Consider the following 21,421-nt stretch of genomic DNA (forward strand, 5'->3'; position numbering starts at 1 on the left):
ACTCTAATTTTAAATACTACTCTTGTCTTCCATTGCATGCCCAGAATAATAAACATACTTTGATATATCTGGTCTTTCATGTCTATAACTTTTCCTAAATTACAGAGAACAGGAATGCTGGGTATCTTGTTAGGCATACCGTATTGACATTTATTCTTCTGGAAAGCTCTCCAGCAACAAGCAATGGGATTTTCTTTCCTCCATGAATTCAACAGCACATTACTTCCATGAGTCCTTATCCTCCCTCCCATACCTACATCATAATGTTTCTTTTCTCATTCTGGAAAAACTAAAGCAAGAGCTGGATATCATATAGTGCTCATCAAGGTACTGACTTGTAATTATAGGATTTTCTAAATCCTACAGTTCCCTACTGTAAAATATATTAGAAAAAAAGATAGCATAGGGAGATAATTACAACACAACTTTAAACAGATTATCTTGTAAGTACTTTGGTATTTCCATTACTGTCTATCCAACAACAGTAAACATCTTTTCAGCTTCAGAAAACCAAAAGGAATGTTGTATATTAATATCAGAGCAGAGATTAATTACCTTGATTACCTCTGCCAGGCATTTCAGGGATGCTTTGAGACACATGCTCTACATTACATTTAATAGCTTCCTGCTTCCACTTCAGAAGAACTTCAGTTGGCCAAAGACCATCTTGTCTGGAAGACTATTCTGATGAAACACTTATGACCTACAATACTTTTTTTTTAAATTTCAAGTAGAAACCATGATGCCTTCTTTCTGAGCAGGATCCCTCCCATCTCATTTTGTCTGTCCTACTTCCTCCAAAAACCTAATAAACATCAGTGTTCAGATCATAATTTAATTCTGTACTTCTTGTGATCATCTCCCCCAGCACGTTAACTCTATCCCCTTTAATATGAAACTACAAGAATTCTTTGGAATTTGCTTTCCTTAACTGTGTTTATAAGGTATAATCAGGGGGTCAGGTTCAGACACCATTCAAAAGGACAAGTGGCTTGACCAGCTGCACCCACACCACGTACATCAAACACTAATCACTTCCTCTCCCAAAAGGGCCCCAGCGAGCACCTCTGGGATGCCTGGATTCATGTAACAAGGTCCAGAGTTAACATGACACTACAGGCATGCCTGTGCACTTCTTGCTTGCTAACAGATCATAAAAGCAGAATTGCAAATCTTCATATTCATTTTTAGGGATGGACATAGTACACGCTTTTGAAATACAAACCAAAAGGAAGAGCTACCTGTGAGGAAGAAAGAAGAGAGAGGCAGAGAGGATGTGTGTATGCATATGGAGAACCACTAGCAAAAAGGTCAGAGGGGAAGAGAAATTGATCTTCACATCACTTCTTATTTAGCAACAAGATGGTGAAAGCCTATAGGAAAAAAATTACCAATATTGTTTCTAAGAAAGTAACATTTATAGAATCGACTTTATATTAGTGCAGATCAAGCAGGCATTTAACTAGCATGACATCAGGCAAACACACCCAGCAGAGTATTTCCTCTGTGAAACGTGTGGGTGGCCAGGTACAGATTAACTCAAGTGATCAACTCAAATGCTACAAATGTTTACTGAGCAACCAAAGGACATTGCCACATAGCCAAAGTTCCAGGCTGCATCACCACAGTGGCACACAAAGGCACCTAACACAGCCAACCTCACAAAGGCAAAGTTTCCCAGTGATACTTTGCTTATTAAATCAAACACTGTCAGACACTCATCTACATGTACTTCATTGTTTTGTACACAGCATAAATTTCCCTATTTGATTTACAATTAGTTATACATAATTCCTTTTGTAAGTACTGGAAAGGGCAAAGCTTTTTTGATAATCTAGCAAGCATTTCTACTTAGAAAAATGTTTTTTTATGAAGAAAATTTTAAGAAAAGAGAAAGACTGTAGTTCATTAACAGCAAGAAGGCATTTTTCACAGAAACTAAATGTCCAAGTGAAGAAACACAAATACTTTTAAGTTTATATATATAAATACCAAATCACTAATCCCATCCCCCAAATATTTAAGAAGAAACTTGTAAAAGGCATCAATAACTGAGACTAAATTATTTTTATTCATTTTCATTTAAGGAGAAAAATGGCATTATGAAATTAATCAAATATCAGGACTAAAAGAAGAAATAGAACTCATACACAGAACAATGACCATGGCAGAAAAAACATGAGCATTCTGCTTCTGTTCAGTGTCAAGGAGTTGAAAGACATTGCCAAGCTAAAATCCATCTTCAGGGGAAACTCTCAAATTGAAGTGTTAAAAGAAGTGGATATAAAACAGACAAAACAGACAGTAAAAAATCACCAAAAACAGGTGGTACTCATTCAATTTTGAAGAGACTGAAGGGTGAAACAGTGGATCTAGTACCTGTGGTGGATAACTGCCCATCATGACACACCCACAGCCACCCAAGTGACAAATGTCTCAATGGAGATAGAGAGACCCAGAGTCTGAACCACCTGATGGCCAGGCCAGGCAATGTAGCTGATGCTTTAACAAAAGTGCAGAAGTACAGGGCACCTGGGCAGCTGTAACAGGTTGGGACACTGCCAACAAAGATTTTGTAAAGGGAGAGACAGGTCAAGTCTGGCCAAGGGGGACTTTGGTCTAAATGGAGCTGTGGTCCCACCAAGTGAGCTCTTGTTAAAGCAAAGGTGATACCACAATATGCACTGCAGAGCACCACACACGTTGCCTTCCTGTGAAATAATTATAGGTGTGCTTAGTTCACAAATCTATTTCATCAGCTCAATCTGGGTTCTAAGAGGAAAGCAGGGTTCTCTCCTGTTAATTCTTTATCTAAAATAAAGGTCCTCTCAGTGCTATTTGTCACTTGACCTTCACGTTTTGCTGAGTTTGCAAGTATGTGGTGGAATTAATAAGTTCACTGAAAAAATGATTTTTAGAAACTTTTTCAGTTGTTTGCTTAAGTACCGGCTCTCTAATTTCTCCAAGAAAACAGATATTATTTAGCATCTCATAACTTAAGTTTCAGCTCAGAAAATACAGGTAAAAATGAGGTAAGTTGGGTGAGAAGGTGATAATATAAATATATTTACCACATACTGGTATTAATGATACTAAATCTCAAAAATGGCAATTTACTTTGTATTAGTTAATTCATACAGTTTCTTTACAGTCTCACTTAAACTTCCAGATTCACAGTGAGAGAAACAGCAAGACAAAACAAACCTTGCAAGAACTCTATTTATCACTACTTAAAATGGATTATTCTGAGAAAGAATAGAATATTTCTTTGCCACAAGATAAAAAAGTTGTACACAAAGTCAAGCTGTGCAAGAAAATCCTGTCACTGATCTGCGTCATTTGCAGACGCAGCAGGTCTGCTGTGATTTGTCAAACTAATTTTTCATTTTATGGTTTGAGCAATACTGAGGTTTTGGTGGTTCTTCCAGGCTCTTGGGCAAATGCTGGGCTTCCTTCTCATCAATGAAGACCAAAGTTAACAGTTTCATGACAAATTATGTTTCTGATGGCTACACAGGCTCTCCCTAATTAGCCAGGTCAAATGACATTGCCAATGGAAGCCACAGCTAATAAATCTGTATTATCTTTTAGTGGCCATGCAATAATCACCAAGTGGTTTTCAACCACTTGGTTATTATTTTCAAATGTATAATTTATTATTTAAATTATTTTCAAATTTATAATTCCAGATTCTCCACAGCCAGATATTAGGGCTTTTTAATACTAGGATCCAATGGGCAATAGAAGGTGACTGTGCAGAGGTGCTGGGAAAAATTGACTTCTCTCAGAGGACAACCAATGTCTGGGAAAAATGTCTCATAGGAAAAGCAATGTTTCTCCTTTTTTGATGTTTCAGCATAGCATGCACAGGTATCTTGGGGTTAACACAGGTCTGTTTCAAACTGGTGCCACCCTTAAGGTTGAGCTCCACATGGTATCTTGTGCACTGCCTCACAAGCTGAAGACACTTAAAACTTTCTTATAAAATTCTCTCCATTCTTCATTCTGAATCCTAAGAAATTACTTAAAGCTACATTTTGTTACAGTTTAGATGTTAACTCCTGTGTATTACAGGAAGGAAAAAAAAAACAAAAACAAAACAAAAAAGGAAATTACTTTTGTGTTGAAGGGAAGATTAGTCACTAACCCAAAATAAATGAAACTTGCTTTAAGGCAAATTCTACTTAATTGATAGCTGGTTTCCTCACCAGCACAGCTGAGAAGTGAATTATGGCTGAGGTGGATAATTCGTTAATTGCAGTTTACAGCAAAATGCAAATCTGCTTCTTCAAAGTTCTGCTTTATAGATATTTAAATATGATGCACTTGTCTAAACTGAGAAATTCCAAACTACCACTCCAGTTACTTACTGAACCTAGAATAATTTGGTTTTGATTTAATATTCAAATTGGGTGATTAGAAAATCTAAAATTAAGATAGGAATACAAGTACTACACCTTTCTTAGCTACAATTTCTGTAAGTAGCAACAGCTTAATTTCTTTCAATAGGCCATAATCACATACAAAGTAGTAAGAAAACTGATTGGTCTATACTGTTTGTTAGACAATTGCTACTCTTCTCATAGGCCTCATTAGTCCCTCTAATTTCTTTGATTTTTCCCTGATGTCTCCACACTTACTTGGTCAAAATAGAGAATAGGGGAAGACTTTTCTAGGAGCTTCTTGCTTCCATTGTCCTAAATTTCCTTTAAACTTTCAGAGAGACCTGAAAGTTATTAATGGTAATTTTGACAGTTTTCCTTTGGAAATAATTTAGCAAACATCTATTATATGTAGACACTAATACATCAAAATGCTAACAAGATGAGGAATTTCTATGCCAAAGGTAAAGACATTACTTTGTAGCATGACTTTTGTTATGTTTCCCATTGGTTATGAAACATATCCCAGAATACCACTAATAATCTGATTTTACAAGGTATGGCTTACCTGCAGACTTCTGATTGAGAATTAGTAACTTCTGGAGCTCTACTGGTGCATATAAGCTCCTCTTTCTCAAAGAGAGCTCCAACATTCTTACCACTGTTCTATTTATTTCTCTCTCTGCATTTTGTACTGCTGAGTCTGATCAAACCAGCAAGGCTGACCATCCAGATACACAGTGCTCAAGGGGAAGAAACTGAAAAGATTCAAATGTTTCTACAAAAAATTACCTGAATTTCTTTCTGTTTAAGGGCACCTCTCATGGTTGCTGCTGTTTTCCCCAAACTTACCTTTTCCTGGCAGAATGTAGCTGGTCATTATCTAGCACAAGCACCTTCAGCTCAGTATTGTGGCATTATCTCAGTAATTCCCTTCCACTTCAGCAGCAAAGTCAGCACAGCTCCAGCAGGGTCACAGGGACCTAAAGGGTCACTGCAGCACAATTCTGATAAAAGACCTCAATCACTGATTTACAGGGGCTTGAACATGGTTAACTGCTGAGAGCCCCCTGTCCCTACCCAGTGTACATCCACAGAAGATTGCACTCTTGTTCATGGGGTGAAAACACCAGAATACTCTTTCTTTCAGCTTCTGCTGTTTAATAGAAAAGCCAGAACTGTTCTAAAGAATCCAGAACCCAGGATTCCCCATCTTTCCCACATACACACAAAGCTAATCAAGAGGATCCTATCGTGTCACCACACCTATCACCACTCCTATCACCACACCATCATCTCAAGCTGTAGGCTTTACAAGAAAGCTACACAAACTCATATATTATCAGACTCCTGTCTGTCAAATAATTTTAAATAAATTCTAAGAATACAAAATGGATTACACCCTTCCAGGATCAAGACAACTAGATATGACATTTCTGACTCACCAGTAGGATTAGTACATTGACAGACAATAGTCCTAGACTCACATGAAAGCAGATTATAACTATGTCTAGCTAAAAAATATGCTGGGCAAGGGAGTTTCTTAGTGGTACATTTCCCCTTTTGAGATCAGACATCTCAGTGTGATGTAATCCCTAAATTAGGTGCCCATGTGTATTATCAGATGCACCTCTAGACCTCTTTTGAACAGTCCATCAGGTATGTACTGTTGAGAGCAAAAACAATGGTCTGAAAATTAACTACAAACTTGATTCCCACTCTCCTCAGGATTTTTCTTCAGGGTTAAGAAAGGGTTTTAGATACAGATGTGACATCCAGAGACTCCAGGCATCTCTATCGTCAAAGGGTAGCTGAGAAAATACCTCATCTCACCAGATAAATAGACTCACTAGTGCCTCTTGTACAGCATTGTTGTACTTATATTTACTTTGATCTACCTGAAACTCAACCAAAGCCACTCCTCCATAAATCCATATATGCTCTGCTGGAATGGAGATTTACATGTTTTTGATCACTCTAAAAAATTTCAAAAAATAAATCCAAGTTTAGTATGGAACAGAAAGGTTTAGGGTTTTAACAACTACGTAACTGCAAATTTCAGCTGCGGCACTAACAACCAGATTGCACTGCTGCAAAAGTCAAGGTTCACAAATGGAAGGATAAAACCTCTTACTGAAACACAATCTCCCTCAAAATTATCTTGTGCAATATCTACATCACAGGGAGTTTCAGCAATAAATTAGTTTGCCAGATGTGTATATATGGCAGCAACAGCTGACACATATAGTTACAATGAATAACACATGACCAATTTAAAGCTGACTACAAGCAATGCATCTTATTAAATAATTCATCCCTGTAGCAGTCGCACCCAGTCCTGTTTAGGGAGACACCTTCAACATCTCATTAGGTGTATGTCACAAGGGAGGGCCTGCAAGAGACTCTTGTCAGGATAACCCATATAGCTCAAGTTTAATTTGTGAAATGAGACAACCCTTTTACACGTCGCCACTACAGGTTTTACAAACAATGACAATTTTAACATAGGGAATGCATCACCTGTGACACATAAAGGATTTTACAACTCATCCCCAACTTCCATCTAACAATTCCATCCCTCAAAGCAATGCCATGTTCTCTACAATGGCTGTAGTGCAGTTTGCTGAACTTCTCACCCGTAATAATTTGATCTTTTTCAGAAAGTTTGTTCACTGAAGGTTCCTTTTCTCTCAGTCAGTCCTTTGTCTCCTCCTAGGCCAACAGTAAGAACCAAGTGACAACACTGAAATGTTCTATCACAACCCCCCTATTTGCACTACAGAGATAGTTCCCACATCTGCCAGCCACCACATATCTTGGAAAAATTACCCATGGGTTAGACTGGCTTTCAGTATCCCAATTTTAAAAGCCTTTTCTTTTTTGTAGACAGGTCAAGAATGTCTGAATATGACTTCCTGCAGTTGTGGGACTGATGCTCTGCAAAACTCACCAAAGCCCTTAGAGCTGAAATGAACACACACCATGGTAGCAGCAGACATGTGCATCTCTATGGATTTCATTATTTGCAAATTATCTACAGTACAAGGTATCCCATATTTCATTTCAGATGCAGCATGGGGATTGGTAATTTACAGAGGCACAGACACACATACATTCTTATACCAGCACTAGTTCGATACAAATTCTGCACTGCTTTTTTACTCAATAAGAAATCAAACTTGACACCTTGCAAGATTGCTTTGCAAATCAGATAGAACTCATATATTCCATAGAGTACCCAGTCCACCCCAATTTACTTTAATTGTCCCATCATCTTTCTCCCACATCTCCCATTTTCTCTGCTACAAAAAAGTTAACAAAGGGCTTTAATCTAGTGATGGATGTCTGTAAGCCTGAGATGATGCACAAGCACTAAGTGAACACTAAGCACAAAGCCGCTTCCTGCTCTTTCTTTTCAAGTGCTCAACATCCACAAAGGCATCTTCTCCATTACAGCAAACTTCACTTTGACAGCAGACATTTCAATACTCTGTCTAGGCTGTAAAATAAGCATCACAGAGATCCCTGAAATTGCTTAAATTAGCTGGGCTTATATACAAGTGAGTCTGGTGCTGCTACAATAAAATATACCAAAGAAAGTGGAAAAATACTGGAGGGTTAGGGTGTTAACCCATCACCAGGAGATTAAACAGGATGATTTGACATAGTCACTGCCCTCAGGTGACAGCCCCACCCCTGTGGAGGGTGCCCTATCCCTTCCAAGAGTGTCAATGAATGGCATAGAAATCCATCTGCAGACCAACACAATTTATAGTCCAGCTTGTTAAGGTAAACAAGGAGCACTGATTCACATAACATTCAGCCATCAATGGTGGCAGGAAGGATGTGACAAGGGCAAAAGAGAGAGCACCTGGGTTACCATCCCATTTAATCCATCATTAAATGCACATGACTGTGGTGCCATAAACTTCACTCCTCCTACCGCTTTGGTGGTGCCCAAACTTCAATCATCCCTGCATCTTGTGTTCCCTTACTCTCCAATGTGACTGGAATTGCTAGCTCCAAATATCCCAACAAACCAGTTTGCTAGGGAAATATTCACCAACAGTCAGTTTTGAGTGAATACTGAATCTCTGCACACAGAAAATGACACACAGCCATCACATGGATATGTGATGTGCATCCCTAAACAAACTTACAAGACATTACCAAATTAGTTCTCTTTTTGCTAATGCCTTTTTATCTAAGCAAAATAAAAATGTCAATTCCAAAAGGATACTGTACTTACTATGACTTCTCTAGACCAGGGCAAACCCAGCTGAATTATATCATAAACTGCAGGAATTATATATTTTCACACATGCAAGAAAGAGCAGCAAGGACTGGAACCAAAGTTGGATTGCTGCTTCTACACTGGAAGTCAGCTTGCACAGACATCAAAGCTCCAAGTGCTGTTCTTTAGCACAGATAAATGCTGACGTCTGCTAGTCACACATCATCTAAGGGCAGCAACAGTAACATATTATCTTCCCCTACTTTTTTCAAATTCTTAGCGAGCAACCAGAATTCCTTACACCTGGGTATCATTCTGCCATTGCTGGGCTGTGCTGGATAAGATGGATTTATTTCAGAATAGCACTTAAGTCCTACAAAGAGGTCTTCTGGAAAAAACAATGTACTGGGGCCTGTCAAACTGAGTTCTGTGACTGATTCCAGAGTTCAGAGATGCCACACAAACTGTTGGAGCAGGGCACTGCAGGCTAAATGAGAATGAAGAGGATGAAGAGTCAGGAGATCAAACTGCAAATCCCACTTCTGCCTTGAGAACAGAGGTGGTCTGAGGACACTGAATTCATCCCCAGATTTGGCACACAACTCTTGAGGAATCACCCAAAATTTCAGAGATTGGTCTCTCACTTTCCCAGGAAGACATTTCAGTAAAGCTGGTTATGCTATTTTGCAATTAGGTGGTGTTCTTTAATGAACCTTGGCAAACTAACAAGACTGATGTGCTGAATTCTGAGTTGTGATCCCTCGAAATGCAGCTTTTCCATACCACTAAGCATCTTACTACTACATTTTGTACTCAGGGAGGTGCCTTAGGTACAAAGAGAAGTCATTTGAATACTTAAAACAAATCTTGCAAACACTGTAATGTCAACAATACAGATCAGGAACACCAGCTTCCCAGCACTGCTTCCAAAAGGGATAATGCAGTAAGGATGGTGAAGCCACCAGACTGCAGCTGCAGAGAGGAATTAGCAGGTGGAGAACAGAAGCCTTAGCAGATCACCCAGTCACACAATACTACTAAAATTTGACCACCTACCAGAGGTGGAAAAGAGGATGAAAGAAGAAAGTAGAAAATATTTTTTTTATTTTGTTGGCAGAAAGAAAAAGACAAAAGGATTTATGATTATCTTATTGTCATGAACAACCATGGAGTTCATGCCCCAGTTTGGTGTATGGGACCCACCCTAACCCATACAATGCATTCCAAGCCACCAGCCCCATGGTTGCTTGCACTGCTACTCCCATATCCCACAGCAGGAGGAGAGGTTCTGTTAGGATAGACAGCAGCAGCTCCTGAAATCCTGTAGAGCCAAAAAAGCAAATCCTGTAGAGCTAAAAAAAAAAAAGGAGAAAGTGCATTACCAGCTTTGTCCTTCAGCTGGACTGGACAGATACTGGGAGATGCCTTGCCCCAGTTCTGTGAATTCCAAGCCAATGCCAAGCTTTTGCACTGAATTTTAAATCAGTGTATTTGTCCTCTCCACAACCTTGAAATTAAGTGTCAAGAAACCTGACAAGTCTTCCACTGTTAAAACCCTGTAGCTGGACACCTCCCTGTAAAATAACACAGGGAGATTGTCCTCATCAACCAAATGCCTCTGTAACTATTAAAATCTGCAATACCATGAGCACCCAGAGAGGTGAACAAGGGCCACAACTTTGGACATGGCATCTCAAGCAGAATGGGAAACAACTGCAGAAAGAGATGAAGAAATTACTAGATCTAAGTAGCAGGACTCACAGAGGAAGACTAAACTATCAAAGATTTCTGAATCAAAAAAAAGAAAAAAAGGAAGATGGGGAATTTCACTGATGTCAAAGGCCATTTTAAGAAGGAAGATGTCTGTTCTGCCTATCTGCAGGGACAGGAGAATCAAAGGGCTTAAGGGCATCAAGGCCTGTGGACACACAGAAATGCACTCTAAGAAAACCCAGAAGGGTAAGATAAGGAGGCTGTAGATTCCCCATTATTTAAGGCACTTAAGAATATATTGAGCAGACATCCAGCATAAATACTGAAGACCCCACTCCAGGGAAAAGGAAGTACTTATTTATATGATCTCTAGGGACTCTTCTAACACTCTTCTGACACTTGGAAGTGAGTGCAAACACATTCAAAAGGGCTGCTAATGCAATATTTACATAACTCATCTACCTAGGTTTGCCTGGTTTTCTCAGGAAGCCTCCTACTTGCCTGTTATGGAATCCTACACCCATACATCTGCAGTTCCAAAAACATCCCTTCTGCCCCATCCATCTCCTACAGACCCACAAAGCTCTTTGTTTAGAGTTATAAATGATGAAATGACAACTGATTCTGAAGAAGTGATGGACAGGGTGAAAAATCTAGTCAGTGGACCTGGAGCCAAGCACAAAAAAATGACAACAGACAGCAGGCAGATTAGAAACCACAAGGAGAAACCACAGCCAGAACCAGTAACTCAGCAGCTGTAAAATTAACAATGTTGGGTCATGAAGCATCAACCACAGGCTGATTATCAACTCCAGGATGTCCCACAGACCATCAATGGAAGATGATAAAACCATTGGAACATTCAGAATGGAACATTCTCAATGGAACATTCAGAACCTGCAGAACACAATAATCAGTTATAAAGGTGTTCCCAAGAAGGGACTCGTTTTCAGAACCTCACATAAAACTTTCTCATTTAGAACACTTCAGTTCTTTACCATCCACATCATGCAATGTTTTGTTTTTTAACACTAGCAACCAAAATATTATTCCACAGGAACTTCATCTTTTTCCTGTGCTAAGAAATAGCACAAAATGTGGAGAAGTGTAATTAACTACTCACACAAAGAGCAAGTGGCTCTCTTAATTTTATTTACGTATTTGGATATGTTTAAAAATACCTTATAATTGCCATTTTCCAAAAGGCCACTACAACAACAAATGTTATACATATCACCACAGGAGTCTTTATCACACTTCTCTGAGTGTAGTTCACCTTGAAGTGAAGAACACACAAATTCAAGCAAGAAGACCTCTCCAGTATCACCTATAAAGATAAATATACATCAAGTGCAGTGGAGGATGATGACACATTTCAGAGATAAAAAAATATTACTAATTTCTACTGCTAAAGTATCCTACTCCTTTGACTACTGAAAACACAATAACTAGTGCACTGACTCAATGACACATGCTAGTTTCATAATTAGGGTGGAGTATTCAAGCAACTATAAAGGTTGCCCCAATCAGAGACTCTCACTGCTGGATACATCTGAAAGCTCTGGGTTCCGAGTGAGGTAAGCATAACCGAAATATATTGGGTCTTTCAAACCCTTAAACCTAACTTAGATAATTTCCTTTCTTGGGAAAGTTGATCAATTTTACAGGGAAAAAACCCAACTCTTTTCATCTAGGTTAAGTATTACCCATTAGATGGTTAATTAAACAATGAAGAGAGTGTCATAGATATATTTCAAATTGTGATTGTTATTGTCTGTTTTGTTTGCAGTTGTTCTTCAAGACAACATCTGAGAAACATGGAACATTTACTCAATGAAAACCTTCTGAAGTATTTTACCCAGTATGCTTTACAGGAGGGCAGCACCAGTGCACTGTCCATTGGTGGGCTGAAGAATCTACTTCAGAATCAATTTGCACAGTACCTGAAGGTGAGTTTCACTCTCTTTGTATTCACTATGTTGCCATGGAATGCATGAGAAAAAGGGCAGATTACTGTGCCCAAATGGTTTCACTAAATCTGTAATTCTTAAATAAGGTTTGGCTTATAAAACTTCATTTACATTGGATATTTGATATTTGGATATATTTTATCTGTTCATCAAACAGACACTTGAGCACAGAGTTTATAACAAAGTTCCTATGAAATCAAATGCAAAAAAATCTAAGAGCTGTTCTGTTTGGGTTTGGTTTTTTGTTGTTTTTTTTTTTTTTTTAATGCAAGCCATATTTCACCTGAAATACTGTATCTGAATCTTATAAAATATTTTTCATTTCAATCTAAATAATGAATCTCGAATCTATAAAATATATACCAAAAAAATCTATAAACCAAGTAAAACAGTAGAACACATTTAAAAGCAAGAGACCTCAGGCAATTTCTATCTAGGTTAAATTACCACCATCACAAAATAAAAGAAGTTTGCCATTCCAGAACAATGCCACTGAGCTAGAGGGAGAAATACCTATATCCTGTAGCTATAAAAAAAAAAAAATCTATGTTCTGATTTTATATATATTCTCTGCTAAATCTTTCCTAAATTGCATTAGGACTCAATTTAGATTCTTCTGCTAGACTAATCTTTAAATACTGTGTTTTGGATAGCTCACATAAGCAATTTTTGCTGAAGGTCTGAAATAAGTGGCACTCCCATAAAAATTACAGTATTTTGAGAATTAGAAATTTAGTCATTTCAATTAACATGAAATAGCTTATTAACAACAGACTCTCTAAAAAACCCTAATAAAACACAAAGGGTTTTTTTCTTTTTCTGAAAAGACAGCTTAGAAATTGATTGCCAAAATGTAACAGAAATGTGATGGCAATTTCAGAAATATAATTCTTTTTATAACACTAAAGACAATTCAACATCATATTAATTTTCCCAGATATGTGGAAATGGAACTGTTCAGAAAGAGCAACACTGATGTTTTCTGTCTGGACCTCAGACATTTTCAAGCAACAAATCTTTTGGCAGATATTTGTAGCACCATAATAAATCAATATCAAAACATAACAGATTATTACAAAACATGCAGAACTACATGGTATGAACAAAAGAAAACATTTTATGAATTTAAATTATAACTTCAAATTTGGTTTATATTATTTAATTAGCCTTATCAGAGTTGTTATCAGAATATTCACTGCATCAGGATGCTACATGCACTCTTACCAGACATGACAAATAAAAGAAGCTAATAATCTAAACTAAATTTAATATATTAGCAAGATGTTTTTAACAGTGAATACAGTATTCCTACTAAAGAGGGAAAAAGAGAAAAGAGAAAATGGAAAAGAGATCCTCAGATCCTGGCCCAAAGCATAAAGAAATTAGCAACATTTTTTCAAAACGTGCATGCAGGACCCAATTTAGTTTCTAATAAAGGAGTAGGTCATATGCATATTATTTTTTACCAGTGATTATGCACCTGCCACAGCTATTTCACCTGCTCCATTTCCCAGATTCCAAATTTACCCAGAAGACTGAAGTAAGCCATCTGAGTAATACTTTGTCTTTCACAAATGGTTATACATCTTTGTCAACATTTTTGGCAGACAACAGCAGACACTGTCCTACTAGTTGAACCAGTCAAACCAGTAAATACAACACCACCAGTAACACCTCCAAGTAACACTGACTGTCACTGAATGCATCATTTCTTGGCAACATGCTTTGTAGAAAAATGCTCATTGTAATCTAATTATTTCATTCTCTTTTTTTTTTTTTTAATTCTTGTCCTATAAAAACAGGATCAATTCTCACTTGATAACATAATTAAATCATTGGACAAAAATAAGGATGGATCTGTCAGCTTTGATGAGTTTTTGATGATTGTAAAAAAGATAACTGGTACAGGACAGTGAGGCATCTGGAAGAACGAGTATCACTGCCTTGAAGAAGACCCTGGTATTTGTTTACATAATGTGTACATCTAAACCCACAGATTTGTTATTATTTTAAGGCATATGGAATAAAGATTTAACAGAAAAGAAAGCATGTTTGTGTTGTGTTTCATCCACAGTCACCAGCCACACATTCCAGCTAAAATGCCATCCAACTAGTTCAGAATTACTGTTTCTATTTCATGCTACATTTGAGGTGTTATTTAACAAATCCTGCTTTACCTGGGCTATCATTTGGACGTCTAGAGAATTTCAAATCACACAGTTTCTAAAACACGCAAAAAGAAAGATGCAGCATTCTATTTGAAGAGTGTTTCTTAGAGTATCCATCCTATCCAATACTCCTCACAGATCAGTTTCATCATTCACAAAAGATGACACTTCGTAAAACAAGCAGTTCATTTTTTTTTAAATAAAGTACTTATTTTCAATAGCAATGTAACAATGCCAAGTATGATAACTGCAACACTGGATACTAATTTTAAATTATATTTACATAAGTATGTACTTTTTTGTTATGACATGTAAGTATATATAAACTGAGTGACTTGTTGCAGTTAAAGCTCATTAACCTTATTTGATGCAGTCTTACCCTTTTCATTGCATGATTCCTGAAACAGATGTGTTTTCATGGACATTATTATTTACTTCAAGAAGAAATTAGTAAAAGAGAAATATAAAGAACAGATATTTTGAAGACAAGTAATCAGTGGATTAGGGACTAATCCTACTAGAGAACTTGGAATTTTGGACTGAATTTTAACACCAACATTATCCATTATATTGATAAATCATGTCGATCTCTTAAGTTACTTATGCACTTAAAGACTTGGCTTAATTGCAAAGCCCATGAAGTGCATTCAAGATCCCATACTACTGTAGTTCCTATCCCTGAATTTCCCCTCAATGAAGTGAGGAATAAATAAAGTACTCCACACCAGTGATGCATGAATAGGAGCCTTAAAATTATAATGTTTAAACATCATATGATTGTCCTAAAATGCTTCCAGGTCACTCTTTTACAAAACCTCTTTAGTTGTTGAAATGTGTTATTTCTTGGAATAAAGAAAATTGTATGTATTACTTGTTTCCTGGTCTATGAAAACATTCTAAATTAACAATATGGTTTGATTTAAAAAGTAAATACACCACATGCACATTATGCTAACCAAGCTCCACCAGCAACTTTACACACACACCTAAGTACAATCACAGAATTTTAGGACATGCTTTTTGCCTGTGTGAGACATACATTCCTTTCGTCTCTTAGAACAACCTTAGAAATTTTGGAATTCAATCAGGTTACTGACATCCTGAATAGGAAACATGGGCACTAGGAAATTAACATGTTTTAAGAGTGTCACCTACTGGTAAAATATACTTCTGCACAATTTCTTGAGTATATAGAAAATGCAGTTATTTTACCCAGTGCAGTAAGCTCAGTTTCATAATCCTATACAATGTGTAATTGTTCATGAAGAACAATGATCAAAATTAAAATTAGCTTTTTTAAATCAGAGAAAAAAAAGGAAAATTATTCCCAGAAAGTATTTTTTTTCTTCCAGAACAGTATTAGATGCAGTTGCAATAAAACCAACAAAGAACATCATTAAAAGAATAATTTCAAAAGAGCTAAGTTTAATAGTAGAGGAAGATGAGGAAAATGGAACAAAACAAATAACTCTTCATTCATCCAGTGAATGTAGTTCACTAGAAGTTCAAACCATAGTTTCCCTTTAAAGGACTTACTTTTGAAATTACCATTTAGGTGAGAAACTTCACACCAAGCTCTACACTCAAGCAAATTTGTTACCTTTCTGAACAGCCATCCTCCTGCAAAGAATACTAAAAATTTATCTACCATTATTTTTCAAAAAGGCTAGGAAGTAAAGCAGAAAGCTTAAAAATATATAATGGAAACACCACCTGCAAATAATCAACCAAGAACTTGGTCTCTGTTCAGAGCTCATGTACCTCCTTTATCTTCCCTTCTGAGCTAGGGCAATGCTCCAGGCTTGCAAAAGGGCATTGAGGTTCTGGAGTATGTCCAGAAAATGGCAACAGACCTGAAGAAGCGTCAGGAGCACAAGTCTGACATGGAGCTGTTGAGGAGGCTGGGGTTTAGCCTGAGAAAGGGAGGCTCAGGGGTGACCCCATCAATCTGTACAACTGCCCGACAGCAGCACGTGGGGACCGGGCGATTCTCCCAGGCAGCCAGCAACAGGATGAGAGGAAATGGCTTCAAACTGTGCCACGGGAGGTTCAGGCTGGAAATTAGGAGCAACTTCTTCTCTGAAAGGGTTCCTAAGCATTGGAATGGGCCACCCAGGGACGTGGTGAGGTCATCATCTCTGGAGATGTTAAAGACACAGATGTATGTGGTACTTAAGGCCACGGTCCAGTTGACAAGGTGGTATTTGGTTTAAGGTTGGACTTGATTTTGCAGGTCTTTTCCAACCTAAATGATTCTGTGATTCTGTGTAGTACTGAGATACAGGACTACTTGATAATTGTAGTTTTTATTTGCAGCAAAAAGGTTCAAATTTCCATAGATGCAGTCAACAAAGAGAAACAAAAGAGACTAAAATATTTTCTAAGCACTTTAGATGAAACTATCAACTTTAGTAGTACAGTTCTGAGTACTTGAATGCTTAGCAAATTAAGAAGCAACATAAGTAGTTGTGTATTTTATGATGCCCCTCAGTTCCCCTGCCAAACTACGCGTCAAGTTCTGTCTCTTTTTTAAATAATAAAAGGAAATGTAACTACTGCCTCACCAGTATCCTCCTTTTCCCTCTTCTGTTTTCAAAGGAGGGGAAACCGAAAGAAAAGCACACTACTTCAGTCCTAAGTTAGTGCACAGTAGCATCACAAGATATTATCAGTGCTGATATACTCCAATTAACTTTCTTAGATAAATGAAACATAATGAAACATCTACAAATAATGAAACATCTTAGATAATGAAACACCTACATCAGTTCGATAGTCCAAAAGCTTCAGTAATCTGTTTCTCTTCCAACTGTTTTTATTAATTATATAGGATATCTAAACAGCTTTCAGCACAAGATGGACTCTGCTAAGGCAGATTATTTAGCAGCTGTAATTATTGGTAGTGCAAATCTCCCACTTGGAATGATTTACATCTGTTTCTTGTCCAGAACTGAGGCATCAAAGATCAGATTAAGATGCTGAAATATGACTGTCAATAACCAATTTCAGAACCTTAATGCAGCTCAGAAAAACAGAATACCCATTACACATACTGCAATGATAACACTTCCATTGTAAACAAAGTATTAATCTTCTATGACACATTCACTTCATTATTTTCTTAACTTCATGTCCACACAATTTTCTCTTTAACGTATCTACCTTACTTGCCCTTGAATCTAAACTGCAAATCACCCAGTTAAATACCATTAAATAAAACTGACAATCAAAAAGCTCTAGAAATAAGGATTCCCCAGAATCAGTCTTCTGTGCTCTACCTTCTTACAATCTAAAAGTTTACAGTAAGCTTTCAACACCCGACACATTTTAAAACACACTGCTATTATGAAATTGACCCCTGCAGTGAAAGAGTACATTTTTGCACATAGTCAAGGGGAAAGGAAGAGACCTCTAACTATGTCAAGACCACAAATTTGATGCCAAAAGCAAAGTTGACCTTCACTCACCTGAGGACCCCTCCCAACACCACCAAATTCTAGCATCAAGTCTCACCTGAAACACTGAAGGTCTTTAATTTACCTTTGAAAGTTCAGACTAGATTATCCTTCCTATGCAAATAAGCAACTTTGACAAACTGAGCAAATGTTCTAAGAACCCGCTTATTTGCACATTTCAGACAGAAAAAAGTATGTTTTACTTGCAAAACCCAACAAAATTCTTTTGAAGGAAATTCATACAGAAACAGTAGGTATTGTGAGCAAACCACTTCCTTTGTCACTAGAACAAATGTTTACATCTCACACCAAGATACTGCTTTATTTCTCATATTTATTTCTGTTATTTTTCATTTTCTTAAAACCCTCTTTCCCTGATCACTCTTAAGTTTTACTACATTAATAACGGTGCAAAATCCACTCTGAAATCCCATCATCAGCATATGATGCAGAGAGCACTGCCATATCTGGGACATTGACATTTCTATCAAAAGGAGGACCATAAGATGCATGGGGAGGACAGGTTTAGTGGTTATTTATATTATATATATTTAGGAAATATAATAATTTTTCAACCCATCTCCACTTAATTCTTATCTTTCATACAAATTTTTACTTTGGTAATAGCTTGTGCTATACCTTTCAGCTCCCTTTTATATTTTATTCCCTAGTAAAGACAACTTAAGCATTATTGTCTACTCCCAGCATGAGTTTACACAAAAGGAAACCATTAGAAAAATTACAAAAATAAAGCTAAGGCAATTCACAGAAGAAAACAGGCAATGGCAAGAGACTATCAGAAAATACCTTTTAAACAGTACAGAGTAAGGACAGCAGATACCACCTCATGTCTGACCATGTAAAAATATAGATAGATTTTAGCTAACACAGAGGTAACTCTTTTTAAGGAAGATGTATGTTCACAAAATACATGCAGGGAAAAAACAGTACTTACAACTGGGTTTTTTGTGTCTGGGTCAAATTCTGTAGAATTTGCATCTGGAACAGAAGTTCAAAGTAAACACAGTACATTTGCTCTACATGCGCTACAAATGCATAACAGCTCTGTGGCATTTCAGGGCTTGTCTACATTTATGTTACAATCTCATGAGTTGAAACACATCCTGCACCACTTCTGAAGCAATCACAGGAAGCATGTGACCTCAGACACAAGTTCCCTTTTCTGCTTTCCAAAACACTTTCCTCTCAGCTCTTACTTAGCATTAGAAATTCATTGATAAGTTAAATCTCTTCATACTACTACTGAACGGCTCTTGTTTGGCCACTCTGGCTAATGAAGGCAAGTGAGAAAACCACTTCTCAGCTCTTACTTCTCACCACCAGCACACTTCAGAAAGTGACTACAGAGGTGAACTCTAAGCACATTTTCTTTTACACTCTTTAGATCAAAAAGCAGGTTTCAAACAATCCACATAACAAAGAGTTCTTATTCCTTTGCACAGAGAGGTAGCATAAGGTACTTAGCTGAAAATGATCTTGCTGCAAGAGCTAAGTATCTAACAATCTTGGGATCTGTAAACAGTTCTAATAATAGATACATATTTCACACAGAGAATAAAAATTCCTCAAAATAAATCATATTCACACTAACATACTGAGCTCACCTTCCCAATTCAAACAGTTTCTTGCAAATTCCACAACTGCTAACTGCATTCCCAGGCAAACTCCTAGAAGAGAAAACAAAAACTCCAGATTTTCCAAGCCACAAAGTAGGACTTGCTGTTCTGTCTTAAACTTGACTACTTTGAAATCTTGGTATTCATTGCATATACACAGATTTACAAAAAACCTAAACCAAAAGTGGTTGCTCAATGTAAAACTCACACTTCAAACTTGGCACAGTATAAATACATGTGAACCAATTATGTGCTTTAAGCCCTTTCAAAGATATTTTATTCCTCTCATCTATTTTACTAATAATTACTGCAAAGACAAACAGAAGCTGAAAGCCTGGGTATATCCAGATTCAAACTTCGCTGCTTTAGCAACTACTCAGACACCTAAAAGTAAGGAATGTGGAGTAGGAAGCAAAGCCTCAGAGGCATTTACACAAATAGCACATAGCTTATAGGCCAGGCGATGTCTTTAGACTTTACCGTAATAACATACACCAGTAAATAAAAAAAAAAATAATATAGCAAAGTGGTCCAAAGACATCTATGTTTTCTGCATACTGTTTAATAAAGAGAATTCTAGTGATATAATTACAATGAGAAGTAAACTCTCTCCATTTTTGTACATGCAAGCTAAACCTTTGCAGAAGGGATTGATTTTTTTCTTCCTCATATAGCAGGTGTAATACAAGACAATGCTCCAGGGGTACTTTATATGGCAGATAGTCATAACATCACACATACTTCCTTAAGACAGGATCCTTCTGTAATGTGGGAATTTGGGTTTTCTGTTGCCTTTTTTTTTTTTATTATTTTCTTAATAAAATAAATTAGCTTGCTATACATCTCCTAAACACAGTAATTTCTCACTCTAATGATCTTACCAAGAAAAGGTTTTTTCTTTGTTCTTGCCCAGGAGATAGCTTGGAGTTTGCCTTCTGTTCCCCTAATTCCAAAACCTCCTGGGACCAGAATGCCACTGTAATAACATATATAAAAGAATTAATGTGTAGAGTCAAGCCAGCAGAGGAATCCACACAACTTGAAGACTCTTGAGGTTATAACTAAGCAAGCACAATTCACAAAAGGCATGTTTTATATGACCATTCAGAATACAAAGAAATCAAATTTGGAGATTTGTTTCATCTACCTACCCCAATTCTCATCTGACCAATATCACACTTCACAGTGATTCCCACTGCTTAAATAAATATTGCTCAAAGAAACTAGCTACATATTCACTGCTTAAAATCACAACACCCAAAGTTCAGATCTTCTAATACCAAAAAAAGCTAAATGCATATAGACAAGAAACAACATCCCTTTAAAAATACAAATTTAAATCCTAGCAATGATTCTTAACAGAGATATTTGCAGTGTGCATGTTGACAACAAAAAAACCTTTGACAACTGATCTGCACTGTAAAGGATATCCAAAAAAGCAAAACAATAATAAAACAATCAAAACTCTAAACCAACAACCAAAAAAAATGCAATTTTTCTAAAAAGATTAAGCAGACTTTGAGAATACACACTGATACTTCGATTTGCTGAAGCTTTTCACCACCCATGCAATTTACCCTTTCCCATAAGGAACAAAAATCTGGATGCATGGAGAAATTATTTGATTTACTGAAGCATTTTTCATCACGTGAAATAAATATTATGGTCTGCACTTGGGATACAGAATGCCCAATGTCACTTACTCTGCTTTGCACAGTTTGTGCCATGCCTGGTGATATTTGACTGAGTTCTCTGCTTCCGTAGAACGTTCGAGTTCTGTTGAATCTATGTACTAATAAAGAAAAACATGCAATGAAATGGTCTCTTCTTCCACAGAAAGAGCAACAGACAGTATATGGTCA

The 21,421-nt window shown here is 37.0% G+C and overlaps 1 protein-coding gene across 3 annotated transcripts in view; it reads right to left on the reverse strand.

The window, feature by feature from the left end:
- The window catches only part of CTPS2 (CTP synthase 2), a 57,110-nt gene that overhangs the window by 23,130 nt on the left and 12,559 nt on the right, over positions 1-21,421 (reverse strand). For all 3 annotated transcript variants that reach the window (XM_021532338.4, XM_085585108.1, XM_085585096.1), the window contains exons 10-13: positions 21,263-21,351; positions 20,441-20,535; positions 19,548-19,610; positions 18,878-18,921 (exon numbers count right to left, since the gene is read on the reverse strand). In XM_021532338.4, the coding sequence (XP_021388013.1) occupies positions 18,878-18,921; positions 19,548-19,610; positions 20,441-20,535; positions 21,263-21,351 (291 nt within the window). The remainder of the gene's footprint in view (positions 1-18,877; positions 18,922-19,547; positions 19,611-20,440; positions 20,536-21,262; positions 21,352-21,421) is intronic.

This window comes from Lonchura striata, chromosome 1, assembly GCF_050655825.1.
Source record: "Lonchura striata isolate lonStrDom1 chromosome 1, ASM5065582v1, whole genome shotgun sequence".
Taxonomy (NCBI): Eukaryota; Metazoa; Chordata; class Aves; order Passeriformes; family Estrildidae; genus Lonchura; species Lonchura striata.